Source organism: Haliotis asinina, chromosome 12, assembly GCF_037392515.1.
Source record: "Haliotis asinina isolate JCU_RB_2024 chromosome 12, JCU_Hal_asi_v2, whole genome shotgun sequence".
NCBI classification, from domain to species: domain Eukaryota; kingdom Metazoa; phylum Mollusca; class Gastropoda; order Lepetellida; family Haliotidae; genus Haliotis; species Haliotis asinina.
Window position 1 is genome coordinate 38,651,735 of NC_090291.1, and position 17,288 is coordinate 38,669,022.

The window sequence follows — 17,288 nt, forward strand, 5'->3', positions numbered from 1 at the left end:
ATGTTGTTGATGCTGTGACGAAAAATATTGAATACACACGTGAGCAAATACATCTATCCGTTCATATATATCCGAAATATCACTTATTGAACATCGATACAGCTGTCGTTATCGGAAGATTGTTTGGATAATTTTGGACACTTGCGCCGTAGATCTTAAACCGGAGCCAGAATCTATTAAGTGTCAGCCATCAGGTGTAAGCAGAGTGCTTGAATGTGACATTGTTGAGATTACCCTCTGTACCAGGATCCAAAACGTTACTGTGTTACACCCACAATCCGTCGTGTCTTTGCGAGGATTAAATACTTTAAAATATGGAAAATGATAATTTAGATGACATGCGAGTCGAAATGCTTCACAGTACAATAAATCATTTATGGTACTGAGAATTATTTCGAGTCTGGGTCGTCTCAATTATATTTTTCTTAAGTCATTAATCCTCGCAAAGAGACGAGGGTCTGACAACACACTGCATGCTACAAAAAGATGAATTTGGCATGTTATACAGGTAGGATGAATATTTTATGAATATTGCAGTGTTTGAAAATGCGGGATTGATTGTTGCCATTGGTACTCATGAACACTTGCACACGTTTCGCGTTGTGCATTGTTTTGCCGATTGTGTTTGGTCCTGATTGTCATGAGAGAATGTGTTAATGGAGGAATTAGCACAGAGTAGCTCGGGGACTGGATATGGATTTTTATCGAAAGAATGATCATGCTTATCAGAGAAAATTGTCCCCACCATCAAGTCGTCAATGAAACCACGAGGCAAATCGATTTCACCATGGACATGAACTGATGTTATCTATCAGGTATTTTTGTAAGACGATACATGATACTTGTCGCATTTCTTCAGTAAAAGTATCGATGCTGCAAATTTTGTATGTTCACATAACTGTTCACACATGTACCGATGAAGCCACTTTGAATTTATGACTAAAATCTAAAGTTGCAAACAATAAAGGGAATTGGAAAAAAATTATATTCTAAGTATGTTTTAATGCTTAAATACACAGAATATTATATAATACTACTGGTTGGTTCCAGATTGAAGCACGAGTGTAGTACATCTACATATAATAGCCCATCGCTTGCATATCTACATATAATAGCCCATCGCTTGCATATCTACATATAATAGCCCATCGCTTGCATAGAAATCGATCACACACGTTTGATACCAGATTTCCCCTACCGGTGCTTCTACATTCTACATACATATAATGGACAAAAAATAGTTGGGGATATTATGTAAATCTTCAAATTATGAATAATGATCTATTGATTCACTGACACACTGATAAAATATCAATAATAAAAACACCATATCCCTAACCTATTTTGTCCAGTATATTATTCGTACCTAAATGAATATCTTCAGCATCACTGATCGTCGACAATTGAATGCCTCTGTTGTTTTATATACACGCATATCGTATTTCCACTGTCTCAGTAATTTATTGTGTTTTCAAGTGTGTACATTATACATGGTACGTTTTATGTTTTTATAAATATAGTATTTCTACATATATTATGATAATTCTACATACTCATCTTCTAATTATTTTGTACCCATTCTGTATTCCTGGAAATGCGTTTTCTACATTCTGTGCATCCCAGCGAGAGACCATGCAGATAGCAAAGGCACTGTAAGTTCACATGGTCCCTAGTATGGTGATCTACTTTCATATTGTCTTGTCCTCATGGATGATATCGTTTCATGACAACATGCTAATTTTACCCAAACATCTGTAATGTTTTAGTAATTTTACTGTTCTTCGACAACAGGGTTTCTCATTTTATTGCTATTTGATAAAATAATTAATTGTTCTCTCGTCAAGACATGGCTGAAATATTGCCGATGTGAAGACAGATATTACCTCACTCACTTACGCATATATATAATATATACATGCGTATGGTATTTAAACAGAGTCTACACATTTATATCAGTGTCACTGTACATAAATATATGCCTTAAAGAAATAAATCCAAAGTTGCATTGTTGTAGAAGATATTTGTTTGTTTCCTGTATCACGCTGCGCTCAGCAATAATCTGGATGTACGGCGGCAGTCTGTAAATAATTGATCCTGGTCCAGATAATCCAGTGATCAACATGAGCATTGATCTATGCATTTGGGATACGATGACATGTGATATGAAGGTGACTGACCCTCTCATCCGGTCAAGTTCAGATAATGTGGTCGATGAAAAGACGTTCCGATTCTCGTCTCATGTGTGTCCTGTGGCGGAAAGGTCAGTTTCACAGCTGGCCATGATACTCGTCGGATGTCGTATTCCTAGATGTGAGCCTTCACATTCGTTTACTGGGAGCTGTGTATTGATATCGATCTTCAAGAATATACTAAACTTGATGAAAATGACTGGCAGAAGAATATTATTATTCAAATTATATGTTAATGATTAAACATGGAATACGTTTAAATCTTGCATGCAACGAACGTTTGCGTGCCTAATGTATTATTCTTGCGATGGAATCTGAATACCATTTTGCCTTGAATGTCCATTATGTCACGATTAGTGAGGTTCTCTCATATTACGTTTTAATCTATATCTTTCTGGAAACAAGCTAGCCCTAGGGTTTACTTTTCAAATAATATGTTATACACAACCTTTCTAAATATATATTTTGCATCCTGTTGATCTTGTGCTCAATCTTGTGATGTCTTTACGATTACACCTCTGTGTCCTTTCCATCACTTTTGTGGCGCCTTATGTCATATCTTGAATCCTTCTGACATATATGTGTATAAAGGACCGGTATCTAATATACTGAGTCAAAAAAGAAACTTCAAAAAATGTAGTTTTTAAAAACAATGAATCATTTTTCTCTGATGAAACATGTATGTATCCGAAATGGGATCCCCATCTTTCGACTCTAGAAAAACGTTAGTAAAACTCACTCAAACCCATCCATTCATCGTGCAAATGACGTTAGTGCCAAATCAGGTTTTGCACGTGCAGTCGATCACATGATCTTCGTATCGAAGCTTCTTTACTTGCACGTGTTTGCATTGGCCTCAAGAATTGAAAGCACACACTTTTAAACCACAGTTCTAAGAGTACTTTAAATGCCACGATTGTCAAATGTCTAACGTGAACGTGCCGTTGTCATGATGCAAGTGGGAAGATCAGTTATGGACATCGCAAGGGCAATGGGATTCAGCCGTCGTAATGTGTATGACTTGCAAGGTCGTCTACAACTAACTGGCATCGCTTCTGATCGCCCAAGGTCTGGTCGTCCACGTGTGACGTCACGAACAGAAGACCGTCAGATCTTCCTACGTCACCTACGTGACAGATTTCTGACGGGTATACGAACCACGGCTGAGGTGTTTAGAGGTCGACTGTCCTCACAGACTATTCGAAATCGGTTGCTGGCTGCCAGTCGCCATTCAAATTTTTATTCTTGTGACTTGACATTCTGTATAAGCATGTTTTGGAACGGCGGTGTAGCCTAATGGAACTGATTGTGGCACTGTCAGTGTGTCGAGTACATCACACAGATCTCAGCAATGCAATAATAACAATTTAACCATCCTACCATCCCTTGTTCTTTTCACAGTGCCCTGAAGAATGAATGTGAAGTTTCCTTTTTTTCACTTGGTATACTTGGCGGAATTAACAACCCAATACCAGTTTCAAACAATACTATTTTCTACAACTCAATATTGAACACAGCGCATATGTAAAACGATAAAGTTATCACTTGTGAACAAAACAAAACTGAAATGGTACAGAAGTTAAGTGTCTTTATGACGTCATATCACTGCAATCAAACATGGAGTCACAGATGTTCAGTATCTTGTGTGCACGCCTTAAGCCCTGCTGCGCATAGACGTGCAAAGACGAGCACAGAACCTCTGTGGCACTGTTGTCGGAGAGCTACTGTCAGTTCTGCAATGGCCATGGGTGGATTTGGAAGGGCTCGAACTCTGCGTCCGAGCTCATCCCACAAATGTTCGACGGGGTTCATGTTCATCACAGAGACCTGGTTGTTGTTTAGGAATACCCGCGTGACCCTTACTGTCCTTAGCCATTTCCCACTATCACAAGAAACGTTGGCCGAAGAACGTTGTCAATGTACCCTTGCTAAGTCAGGTTTCCACGGATTACAATCATGGGTTATCTGAAGTTGACATTTATGGCTCCTCTTACCATGACCCCAGCGTCGCCAAATCCGTCCACTTGAGCAATGCAGTTTGAATCTCGATCCATCTGAGAAAATGGTATTTCCCCATGGAATAGCGGCGGTAACGTGGCGTCAGAATCTGTCCGATGTATGGACGTCGACAGTGGAGACCGTGACCAGCAAGACGTTTACGGACGGCACGTGTGCTGATGCTTGTCTGCCTTGCCCCTGTGGTTGCTCGTGGTTGCCGTCTGAAATCGATTCCGGAGGGGCGAATGTTCCGATCTTGATAACGTCGTTACACGTGGAGCACCCGGACGGTCAGCAATGTTTCCTGTTGTGCTGAATCGGTTTTGAAGCTTGATATGGTCGATGGATGGGCATTAAAGTGCCTGGCAACCGATCTTCCTGCGCTCAGAATCCCAATGGCCTGGTTCCTCTGATTGTTATTAAGCCGTGGCATCTTGGCGACAAGTGATGGGGAGCAAGGACTGGATGATTTTATAAGACCCAAGTATGGTGATTGCACATGTACTCCATGCATTTCAGTTATGTGTTGTGTTCGGGCGATTTGTTTCATTTGGTGATTTTATGCTTGTGCAAGATCTTTTAGAGTTTGAATTCGAATTCACAACATTTCCCATCACGTTGCCAAGTTACGTGACAAACTTGTGTGATTGTATCAATTGTACTGTTTCAGCCATTATTCTATATAATTTCAAAAATCGGCATTGCCTTTATAATGCCGCGAAGTATATATATACTTGGCGCCAGCATCAATAGACATATATACAAAAAACGCCGTCAAAATGTGACAACAACGGGTTCCAGAATGTCCTTTTGCCAGTGTCCACTGACCTATCTCTCATAGTTAATTCTCAAGCTGACATTGACCAGAGATTCATTTAGACATTGCTACACACGACCACGCCTGCTTAAGAGGAACAAAGTGAACAGGGACTCATCTGAAAACATGACGCATGACCAGCAACGATTGAACGACGTTTTCACGTTGAGTTGGCAATCTGCCGTTTGGGGATGTCCAGCATGAGGGTGTGGTCTTGCAGACTTTTTGAAATCACCCGTTCCATAACTCGTGCTCCAGTAAGCTCTTGAAAGTCTGAAACAACTTGATTCGATTAGATTCTTAGACTAAGCGACTTAACACAAAGGCATACTGGTCACTATGTGTGACAGTGTCTGGGACCACTCCACAGAGGCACTTCAGCATACCAATCACCGTAGCTGAAAGCGTATGCTTACCTATAGGAATTACCAGTTTCGTTCACTTAGTGCAAATGGCTGAATGTCAGCGGTCTTTTCTTTTCTTTTTCGCTCTTTTGTTTTTATTTATTTATTTATTTATTTATTTATTTATTTATTTATTTATTTATTTATTTATTTTTGTTGTTTTTAAAGTTTGACAGATGCAACGAAAGCAAGCGTCCACTGGTGTGTAGATGCTCACAGCATTGCTTTTACTGAGGCGTCATATCTAATTATAACGATTTCATATGAGTGGGCGTGTCCTTAACCAAGAGCTGAAGGGAACGTCTTCAGATCAGTTCATCCTTTTTCACGCCCATTCACGCCCAGATTCGAATATCTACTGGGAACAATTTGAGAAACCCATCTCCCCTATTCCACACTGTGATATTGTTTGAATGTTGCTAAGAGATATGTAAACACACAATCAAGCGCTTTTCAAAATATTACACTTTCCAGAAAGTCATGAATTAATAACGTCTTTGACATATACGTCCTGTGCATTGGCTCATTAACTTATGTTTCTCCGACCGAATCATCAAATTTAGATTACGTCTTGTGTTTACCAGTGTCTTTGTGTGTAGTTTTGGATCACAGATTGACTTCAATCATTGACACAAGAACGTCACCGGTGATCAGAACATGGTCGGGCCGCACTCCTCTGACTCTCTCGGTGAAGTTGAATGTGTTGTGACCGTCCACTATAAGCTGAAACAGATCAAAAGATCAGATTAGTGTCGATTCCTAACCATGTACTACAAACTAAAGAATTCTTTCGCACCGCACCGCACCGCACCGCACCGCACCGCACCGCACCGCACCGCATCGCTGATACCGCATCTAATAACTGGTAACACAACGCAACGATTCTCTTCGTATTCACAATACTTTGCTTTGAGCATGACATGGCAACTTACGTAACCACCTTCGCAACACGCACCATATTGCAACGCCTCGCATCCCAGTGCATCGCATCGCTACGCTGCGCATGGCTGGCACCGCACCGCACCGCACAGCATTGCTGATAACGCAACGCTTCGCTTCGTATTCACAATGCTTTGCTTCGTGGATCACAGGCAACACACGAAACTTACTTCGTATCACGCAACGCATTGCAACGCAACATCCATTCGTCATACAATAACATTCCCGAGTGAGAGAGTTTAGTTTTACGCCGCACTCAGCAATATTCCAACTATATGGCGGAGGCCTGTAAATAATCGAGCCTGGAGCAGACAATCCAGTGATCAATATCATGAGCATCGATCTGTGCAATTGGGAACCGGTGACATGTATCAACCAAGTCAGCGAGCCTGACCACCCGATCCCGTTAGTCGCCTCTTACGACAGGCATAGTCGCATTTTATGGCAAGCCTGGGTTGCTGAAGGCCTCTTCTACCCGGGGCCTTCACGGGTCACAACCCCGAAATATCTGCTGTTTGACTACATACTTAGTTCAACTATTTACAACACAACTAGATCCACTTAATGCAGACATGAGAGCGTGATTATGTCATTACGCAATTCAGGAACTTTCCATCACGGTAGGTCTCTAGTAACACATTGTACTTAGGTTACGATTCAAGCCACAACCTTCGACGTGAACTGCAAGCGCTTAAGTTTGTTATTACGAGATGTGTATGCTGCACAAAGAGAATCTTAGTGTGGTCCTATGTATGCCATTCAATGTAGTTCTTGAGAGAATTTCGATTTATCACCTACACATCAATTCCACATCATTACAAATATAAAAAAATTAAAATGGGACTATTCACAATCGTCTGCCCTGTATGACGCAGCTGAGGAGACATAGTGATGGCCTACGAAATGCTTCACAGACTCGAAAATCATTAACTATTGACAAGTCAATCGTGGAGGAAATGTTTATAGATTGAGATTATTGGGTTGATGAGTTTTAAAATAGGAACACAACTGTCGTCTGCTGTTTGCTGTGCAGTCATTATGGTTAGAGTCTATCAATTTAGACGTCAATCACTACCCTCGAAATTACCTGTAACTGTATCTGAGAGGGTTGGGGGGCAACAAGGCAAACATTGCTCTCTCGTTTTTTCACCGATCTTCAGTGAGTCGGGTTTTCAGCTGATTTTAACTGCATTCAAGCATTAATACGGCCCTGAACATCATAACTGTTCTTCACACATTGTACCCACGTTTGGAATCTAGTGGACTTCTAGTGGACTACACAACCCTATTTAGCTATATTGTGTGTGTTATGTACGTTCTATCGCTAGAAGTCAACTGTGGCCAATTGCCCAATTGCGTTATGTCGTACGTTGTGTAAACTACGAGTGAGTGAGTGAGTTTCCGCCTCTCACGTTTCTTGCAATATCAAATGTGGAAGGCGAAAAGTGGGCTTCACACATTGTACCTATGTGAGGAATCGAACCTGGGTCTTTTGGGTGACGAGCAAACGTTAGGCGAACCCACTGCCCCCATAAACTAAAACTGAACAGCTGCACCTTGAACAATATTCCGCCGTATCACAGTTAAGTCGTATCTGGTATTAAGATTCCATTACAATCAAACATGGTTTCTGCGATAGTTAAATGAACCAGGCTTGCTTCGTTGAAGATGACCGTCCCCTCTCACTAACAACACCAAGATCTTTGTACGTTATATCGCTACATTACATCATTACAGTTAAAATGAGAGGTCACTGACCTGCGTTTATTCTGTTCTATCAAAGGAGGGCATGACAGATAACTGTACTACTCCATATAGGTCATGTACACTCATTCATTTCACTGCCAGAGGGCATCAGAGGTCATTGACCTATCTGGTTTCGGTATGTATACATTTCCACTTCAACACAAGAGGACACAAGAGGTCACTGACCTACCTGTATATAGGTCACGTACGCTCTTCCATTTCATCACAAGTGTGCATGAAAGGTCATTGCCTTACCTGGTACACTCCTCTGTGCAGTTCAACTTGAATCTCAGACTCCCTACCGACTGCCAGTGGTATATGGGGGAGATACAGCTGGGAGCCTATATGGCCCTGGAACTCTGTGTTGATAGCGATCATGTTGGAATGTTGATGGTAGTTGAAACGAAAATCACAGTGGAATGGTATATCTTTGCCTTTCTTTACCTGCGCAAAAAATCTGTAACAAAAATATGGATATGTGACTTGTTTGTTGCTTTCCTCATTTTGACAATTTCATGCACTTGAATTGCATCATCGTTCGATGTATATTCGTACGGTGAGGATGTGCTGACATCATAAATGTGATAATTACAAATCCACAGTTTGTCATCTGTTGCGTTTGGGGTTGTTGTCACTGGGCGGGGAACTTGTGTCGTACCTCAAAAGAGTGTTGATTTGAGTATGGATCGTTTGTTAACAAAATATTACCTGGTAGGTCCTGTTGGTTTCACTATAAATGTAGCCTTGAAACTTCTTAAGGGCCCGCATGGTAAGACATAGCCCTTGCCCAGAGCCTGCAAGACACATGTTAATATGTACAAGTGGCTCACATTCATGTGTACGTAAAAAAGCTGGGTAAAATGCTAAATGGCATCGTGACTTCACAGGCACCGGTGGCGATCTCCCTCATAAAACCATGGCCTTCTAACACAGGATTGTGTTCTTTCTGTTGGGCACACTCTCCCTCAGGAACCCTCTGACTCGGACCTCCAACTCGGCCTCTAACTCGGACCTACAACTGAGCCTGTAACTCGGACCTCCAACTGAGCCTGTAACTCGGACCTCCAACTCGGCCTCTAACTCGCACCTCCAACTCGGATTTCTAACTGAGACCTTCAAACTGATCTCCAACTCGGGCCTCCAACTTACCGGATTGTGCCATCTGCACTGTGCACAAAGGCCAGCCATGTTCTCCCAGTGCCCAGAGGACTGGCACGAGCTTGTAGTTTTCTTATAGCATGGCAGGAAATCCTTACGACAACTGTACGTTGCAACAGCGCCTTCATAGTGGTACTGGTACTTCCGCCTGGCACCTGTAACTTCCGGTGGGGTCCCACACCCTCTGAACTCTGAAGATCAGCACAGGAATAGAGAAGAAAGTCAGGCCCCCCTAAGTAATTGAAGGAATTACAGCAAATTTGAAGGAATTGCATCTCAAATGTAAACAAACGCAGCCCACTCGCGAAACAATTGCAGCGATATCGGTAATTTAGCGGTAATAACAGAAATACATCGGCCCTATCGGAAGCAATGTCGGTAATACTGGAAACACGATCGGCCATCTTCGGACACTTTTCGGTCGCGAGCGGAAACTCACGCAGCAAAACATGGCGTCGTTGGAAGAAGCACCCGTCTCGGTGAGATTTGTTTTTAGTTCCTACTATTACATTTTCATACTTATCCATCTTTGACCACCCGTGTTGAATGCGTTTAGGTATGAAGTGTTGTCAGGGCAATAGCTTATGTTTTTAGGAAAAGATTGTCACTGCAGAAGAGTGTCACAAGTCATGCCCCTGGAGATTGTTTACATCTGAACATCGAAGTCGTGCCGATGATTACGAACATCATGAACGTGCGCCATGAAGACGTTTATGAGCCATAATTTTTCTTGCTACGAAGTGCAATTGACAAATTTAAACACATTTTACAAAAAAAAAATGATGTTATATCTGGCGCACGTTCGTAATCATCGGCACGACTTCGATGTTCAGATGTAAACAATCTCCAGGGGCATGACTTGTGACACTCTCCTAGAGTGACTATCTTTTCCTAAAAACATAAGCTATTGCCCCGACAACACCTCATACCTAGACGCATTCAACACGGGTGGTCAAAGATGGATAAGTATAAAAATGTAATAGTAGGAACTAAAAACAAAACTCACCGAGACGGGTGCTTCTTCCAACGACGCCATGTTTTGCTGCGTGAGTTTCCGCTCGCGACCGAAAAATCTCCGAAGATGGCCGAGCGTGTTTCCAGTATTACCGACATTGCTTCCGATAGGGCCGATGTGTTTCTGTTATTACCGCTAAATTACCGATATCGCTGCAATTGTTTCGCGAGTGGGCTGCGTTTGTTTACATTTGAGATGCAATTCCTTCAAATTTGCTGTAATTCCTTCAATTACTTAGGGGGGCCTGAAAGTATATCAGTCACATGACTCCCACCTGGGCATTTCCTGCAGTAAATGTTACAGGTGAGTACGGGTGCGCGTGCGTATAATTTTATGCCGCAATCAGCAATATTCCGGCTACGGTCTGTAAATAATAAAGTCTGAACCAGACAAATATGAGCATCGACCACACGTGTGAAGCAAGTCAGCGCGCCTGACCACCCGAAGTATGAGTTACTGACGACCGATTCTAACCCGGATGTTCACAGGTTAGCACAGCCCTAAGGATGCAGGCGTGGCTCAATGGGAGAAGTATTTCTGATGTATGTTTCGTGAGTACCATATCCATGACATGGAGCGCATCAGAAATTTTGATATATATTATACTTATTCAAGAACACTGAGTTAATTATTTATTTCTTACCACTATATTATTCGTGTTATGCTATGAAATTATATGAATTGTAAGTTCATAAATATTCGATCGATCATTTGTTCAACGGCTTCGCCTAAAAGTTCCAACCAGGTAGTTCATCTGTAGTGGGAACTGGTATAAGTCGCTGCGTTGTAGTTCCAAGCCATACTCCTCACCATTTGCAAAAGAGCACACCTTCAGAAGACTATTTTCTTCTTTAATATACATTGCGCGTAATACAATTTACAGGTTCCTAGGCACAGTCAAAATACAACATATATAGTCTGGTTCATAATTATTGAGAATTTTTCTTCTTACTTTGAGCTATCCTAACACCTCAACTGATTCACTGATACTTAAAACTAAGTAATGGTATGAGGGAGGTAACTCATCTTGGCCTACTGAGTATAGTACAATTAGAGTTACCTCCCCTGAATTTGTAGCAGACGTCATTTTCCTCAGCACTGTCAACAATGTCTGCTGAAGATAAAAGAAGGTTGATTTTTGAGTTGTGTAATCAAGGAATTGATGATGTAAATACATTGGCAGAGAGAACAGGAACTCCTCTTTCTACTGTGTATAGGATTAGGAAGAATTTTAAAGAGGGAAAGGATTTTGGGCACCAGATACGAGCAGGGAGATCCAGAATATTGGACTTCTCAGATCGCGTCCGGCTGGGAATTTTAGCGTCTAAAAAGCAAAGGGCAAGCATCTCCAACATCAGGTATGAAATGATAGAAAGGGGATCAACAGTTGTATCAAAATCTACAGTTAGAAGAAATTTGATTGATCTTGGATGGGAGAAAAAGACTGGAATTCCTTCTCCTCTCATGAAACAAGAACATAAAGACAGGCGTGTTGAGTGGTGTTTGGCACATGAAAACTTTGACTGGGAAAATGTGATTTTTACTGATGAAAGCTCAATATGGGTATATCCCGATAATATGAAAATATGGACAAAGTCTGCGTCAGCACCGTTGTATCGACGGCATAAATACAGCCCAAAGTTTCATCTATGGGGAGGGATACCCTTATTAGGAACGATCCCGCTGTGTGTGTTTGAGGGAAATCTGACAAGTCAACGCTACACTAACATATTAGATAATTTTCTCCTTCCAAGTGCACATGTGTTTTATGGAAATGACTGGATTTTGCAGCAAGATAATGATCCTAAACACACCGCAAAACATGCCAAGCAGTGGTTTCAGAAGAAAAATGTGACTGCATTACCATTTCCTGCATATAGTCCCGACTTAAATCCCATTGAGAACATTTGGGGGATGATGAAGGAATGTGTGAATCAAAAGGGGTTGACAAAAATTGAAGACATGAAGAGAGAAGTGGTCCGATACTGGGACAGCATAACTCACGAGACACTAACCTCTCTGATAGGAAGTATGCTTACCCGTCTTAGACTGTGCCGTGAAGCTCAAGGAGACTTGATAAAATATTAAATTGTTACCTACACAACATGAAAAGGTCAGTTCACTTTCACAATACATTCAATTTTATCTGATTTGTTCTCGTTTAATAATATGAAATGCTTTAGCTATTCTCAATAATTTTGAACCATACTGTAAACACGGTCATTATTAGTAATTATTATTATGTGATATTTATATAGTGCATATACACGCAACATGCTCAATGCTCGTGTAGTTTGTTTTCCTTCGATCATGGGATGTCAATACGGATTCGTGGACCGCGTTGTGTATTGTACCTTGGGTGCTGTGACAACACTGAAAGAGTCTGCACAGAAGACTGACTCCAAGATTTTGCACCGGTTCACAGTAACCTGCTGAACACCTAGTCATTTTAATAGTTTATCTAATCTTTAATAAGGAAATACATTTGTACTGCTGTACTTCAGTAAAACTGGTAACATAGAGAAGCGTTCAGGTTTTTTCCCTTTTCATCGAAAGATCGAGTCGAAAGTGAAATCTTGAGAAATATAAATCAATGTTTCTGAACACACCTTAAAATGTCTAAATATTTGATCAGCAAGAAAGGCATTCACTTTTATCAAACAGTTTTGATGGATCGATAAGTGCTCCTACAAATCTGTAAATATTAGATGACGTCAATGACAAGGCCATGGCAATGCTTCCATCACAATGAATATGGTAAAATTGTATATGGGGTAAATGCTTCAAATTCCAATCACAGTCAAATACCTATAGAACCATTAGGACACACAAAATACAAATTACAGGCAGTATGCGAAGTAGTTTACAAATTTAGTTTGCCAGTCGGACTAGCTATGCCGGGCTAGTAACTAGTCCACAAAATAATATACTAGCCCTAAATGTGAATGGAGAAAGTTAGCATAAGATTACAAAATCTTAAAATACTATCCTTTATCAGGTCACAATCTTGCATGATTTAAAGGTGCAATTATAACTTAACAATGTCGGAGAGAGTGAGTTCAAAAAATGATCCCACGAACGTTTACTAGCCAGGCGGTCTGACTTGGAGATTTACTGGACCGACTGTACTTTTACTAGCCATAGGCTAGCGGGCCAGTGGTCATTTTGCAATTTGATCATGGGACGTACATTTAGTCGTTCTCATGGTATTTAAGGAATTGGTAAATGTCTGAGACTTACTTCCACTTCTACATCAAGCAGACGTGCCGCCATTTAACTAGAATGAGGTAGAAACGGCGTTAAATCCCTCACTCCATTTTCCAGTAATAAGAAACGACTAAATAATTGAATAGTTACTAACGAATGAACTTATAAAAAATATTTAGTAGTTACTTTCAACTTTCAAGAGAAACACGTTAAATTTACTTAAAGTGGTACTCTTTTGTTACCTTTAACACACGATGCACGTCCGTATCGATCTGTCCGACATGTAGAAGTCTCCGGACATGACTCCACCGCACATTTTCCAGGTAGAGTCTGCAAGTATGTCATTTGTTACAGCCCGTGTCGCTTGGGTGGAGCAGTTCTGGTCGGCGTCAGCAATAAACAAACAATTACCCTTCTTGTTAAAAACTTTATATACTGCACAGCAAAAGAAACGCAACTTTTGTCAAGTTTTCAAATGAAAGACATACACGTGCAGGCTTACTTTTATGAGATTTCATTTTTTTCGAAATTGTGGTTCTTTTGCTGTTCAGTATATATTATTAGAATTGATTGTGTACCCTTTTGAATACCTGGTGTCATCGTAGATTTTGAGTAATCTATTCACGTAATGTTAAACGTTCAAATAGAATCTGTCATGCTGCTAACCGAGACTAGTTGTTGTTTATCACGGACGTCTTATATGAAATCTGTTGATTTACTTCCAGTACAAGTCGCGGAGTAGTAACAGGTCTGGATCCATAGATATGAATGTCTTATTAACAACTAAGTCAATGAGTGAGTGAGTATAATTTTTCGCCATCTTCATCAATATTCCGGCAATATCAAGGCGGGGAACACCAGACAAGGCCTTCACACACTGCACGTATGCTGCTTGGAATCGCAGCTGGGTCTTCAAATGCTTTAACTACAAGGCTGTACGACAACTCCGAATATCGGACAGGTGGCAAGGGAATGGTAACGTGCCCCAGATACTGTCATGAGATCCAGCTTACATCATAATCTATCACAACTATTACCTTCTTGCTTTTAGTGTATCACTGGTCTCATGTTTGTTCGTTCCACAACTTTCGTTAACACGCGCGCGCGCGCGCGCGTGTGTGTGTGTGTGTGTGTGTGTGTGTGTGTGTGTGTGTGTGTGTCCCTCTGTGAATCTCTTACCATTCACCTGAAGGTGCAAGCATGCACCCCTAAACATCATGTTATTCACAATATAGGAGTTGACATACATCAATCTTGCTTTTCAAATCAAATCATCTACATTGCGACTCTGTTCCCTTGTTTTGTTTCCGAATTAAAGATTGCATCACATCGACGTTCCATTTCGAATGCAATGTCCCGTTTTGTGTGGAACATTGACGATCAACTTATTAACATGTCCATAGATTTACAAGTGAGTGAGTTTTGCGCCGCTTTTAGCAATATTCCAGCGATATCACGGCGGGGGACACCAGAAAATGGGCCTCACACATTGCACCCATGTGGGGAATCAAACCCGGGTCTTAGGCACATAGATTTAGGAGATAAGCACAAATCACTATATTACCAAAAGTATCCATCAAAACAAACACCCTCAAACCACTGTCCAGAGATGGTACTACTATATCAAAATATCTAGAGACACGTGTACCTAAATAGTAATATACGTAATGTAAATCTTGCGCTTGGATAACAAACGTTTAAATTATTTATGTCATTGTACTATAGGCCTCACAGGTCATCATCTACGAAATACATCTACGAGTCTGAGTCGGAGATATTGCAGTACTTCACGAGCATTTAAGGGCTGCGTCTCTGTAGAACGTGCGCGATGCTTAAGCGAGTGAGTGAGTTTCGTTTTACGGCGCTCTCTGCAATATTCCAACTATATGGCGGCGGTCTGTAAATAATCAAGTCTGGACAAGACAATCAAGTGATCGACAACATGAGCATCGATCTGCGCAACTGGGAACCGATGACATGTGTCAACCAAGTCAGCGAACCTGACCACCCGATCCCGTCAGTCGCCTCTTACGACAAGCATAGTCGCCTTTTATGGCAAGCATACGTTGCTGAAGGCCTATTCTACCCCGGGGCCTTAAAGAGTCCTAAGTGATCTGGAGGTGGACATGACGTGTTATCACTTAAAATAAGTCATGACACAGGTGTTCGTGAAAATCTCAAGCATGTCTTCTCCTAAAGGATCTGTTCTGTATATGTAGTATATCCTTCGTGATATTCACGATCTCAAAGCCGCAGTTGTAGTTGAAACAGACTATTTCATTTCAACACGTCATGTCATTGTCTGTTTCATTCGTGCTGTTGATGAATGAGGGAGGGAGGATGTTGGGTTTATCGCCGCTTCTAAAAGATATTCCAGTTATATCAACATTGTGTTTGCTTGCTGTCGGCAAGAGTCATGACACACGAGGTCAAGGGACGCAACTCTGCACGGCGAACTGTGTCTCGTCGGACAGCCACTGCGTGATTTTGAAGAAATAAGACAGTATTGCATACTGCAGTCGTGTAGGACATACGTCTTCGAAAGTTCATTTAATAAAAATAATAACCCCTTGAACACTAAGAAAACATAATTATTACGATGCGCTGGCCATGTTCAGTCTCCAAATTGAAGAGGAGGCTGGGAAGTCTAGTGATCAAAAGTACGATTTCCAACATGTACAATGTGTCTGGTGTCCCCTGCTGTGATTTTGTCGGAATACAGCTAAAGCGGCGTAAAGCCATATTCACACGCTCACTCCATATTGAAGTGCACACTGCCTGCACAAGCGTATTCACGGTCGCAATGAAAATACGAACCTTTTGCCACTGTTCAATGTCGCTGAAGATGAAGTTTGATCTGGTTACAACGCTCACGTGTTTGCTGCTGTTGCTGTTGAGGAGACAGACGCCGGAGTCTTGTTGGTATCCGAATGAGAGACACACTGACGACACAAGGCACTCTGTTGCACATGCGTAGAGGGAAGAACTTCGCAGTTTCCTGAAAGCATAGTGCTGCATGTATGTATTAGCCTGTGTTGCAGTATGCCAGTCAAAGCAGCTATTGCTGCCTACGAATGTCTTAAAACCTGGAAAAAGCAATAGAATATGTACAAAAAGCGTCATTTCCTTCAAAACAGCCGAGTCAAATACAGCTGCAAATAGTCTGTATGAGAGCGACAACGTTCATGGATTGTTGTTGCGTTTCATTAATATCGTGTGTGTGTATAAGTAAACCAACATTGATTTTGCTTTTACAACCATAATTAATTATGCATGCCGTTGTATGACAACTAAATGTTGCTCGGCAACAATCTCATCTATATAGCTATAGCCGTATTGTATTCTATCCCAAATCTGTATCAGATTTCCATTTGCGCTCGAGATAATGCACAACACTAAGACATGCATATGTGTGAGAGTAGCAGGCCACGGCTTGGAGAGTCAGCCCTATAAACCCCAGGAAGCTAGTGCAGTAACAGGTTCTACTTATTACTGGGACATTGGAGTATCTACTGGTTAAAGCTTTTTTCCGATTAACAAATGATTAAAGGCTGATTCCCAGCACAATGTAAAGCACATTTCTGGTGTTCCACGCTGTGATAGCGAAAAGGGTCATAACGCTATATTTTTCTGTATAGTATTCTCTTTCAAACAGCAGGCAAGTACTGTTAAACGTTATGTACCCGTCTAAATGATCTGTTATAAATGTCTGCAAATATAATAATGTATGTGACAACCAGGGCCCCGTTTCACAAAGCTCTTGAGAGCTAAAGATCTCGTAACTGTTCTCGTAGAATTCATACCTCGTATACTGC

At 41.2% G+C, this 17,288-nt stretch overlaps 1 protein-coding gene across 1 annotated transcript; it reads right to left on the bottom strand.

Moving 5' to 3' along the window:
* Positions 1 to 3,762: 3,762 nt before the first annotated feature.
* LOC137257341 (uncharacterized) lies at positions 3,763 to 16,491 on the bottom strand. Its single transcript, XM_067794651.1, has 7 exons — positions 16,291 to 16,491; positions 13,716 to 13,803; positions 9,243 to 9,442; positions 8,802 to 8,887; positions 8,349 to 8,550; positions 5,990 to 6,131; positions 3,763 to 5,277 (listed from the first exon to the last, which is right to left on the bottom strand). The coding sequence occupies exons 1-6, from the start codon at positions 16,489 to 16,491 to the stop codon at positions 6,015 to 6,017; spliced, it is 894 nt and encodes a 297-aa protein (XP_067650752.1). The 3' UTR covers positions 3,763 to 5,277; positions 5,990 to 6,014.
* Positions 16,492 to 17,288: the final 797 nt, after the last annotated feature.

Coding starts and splice junctions, on each gene's coding strand:
- LOC137257341 (XM_067794651.1), bottom strand. CDS start 16,491: ATGCAGCACTATGCTTTCAGGAAACTGCGAAGTTCTTCCCTCTACGCA. Junction 9,443..13,715: donor ACGTGCATCGTGTGTTAAAG/GTAACAAAAGAG, acceptor GCTGATCTTCAG/AGTTCAGAGGGTGTGGGACC. Junction 8,888..9,242: donor AGTGCAGATGGCACAATCCG/GTAAGTTGGAGG, acceptor TGTGTCTTGCAG/GCTCTGGGCAAGGGCTATGT.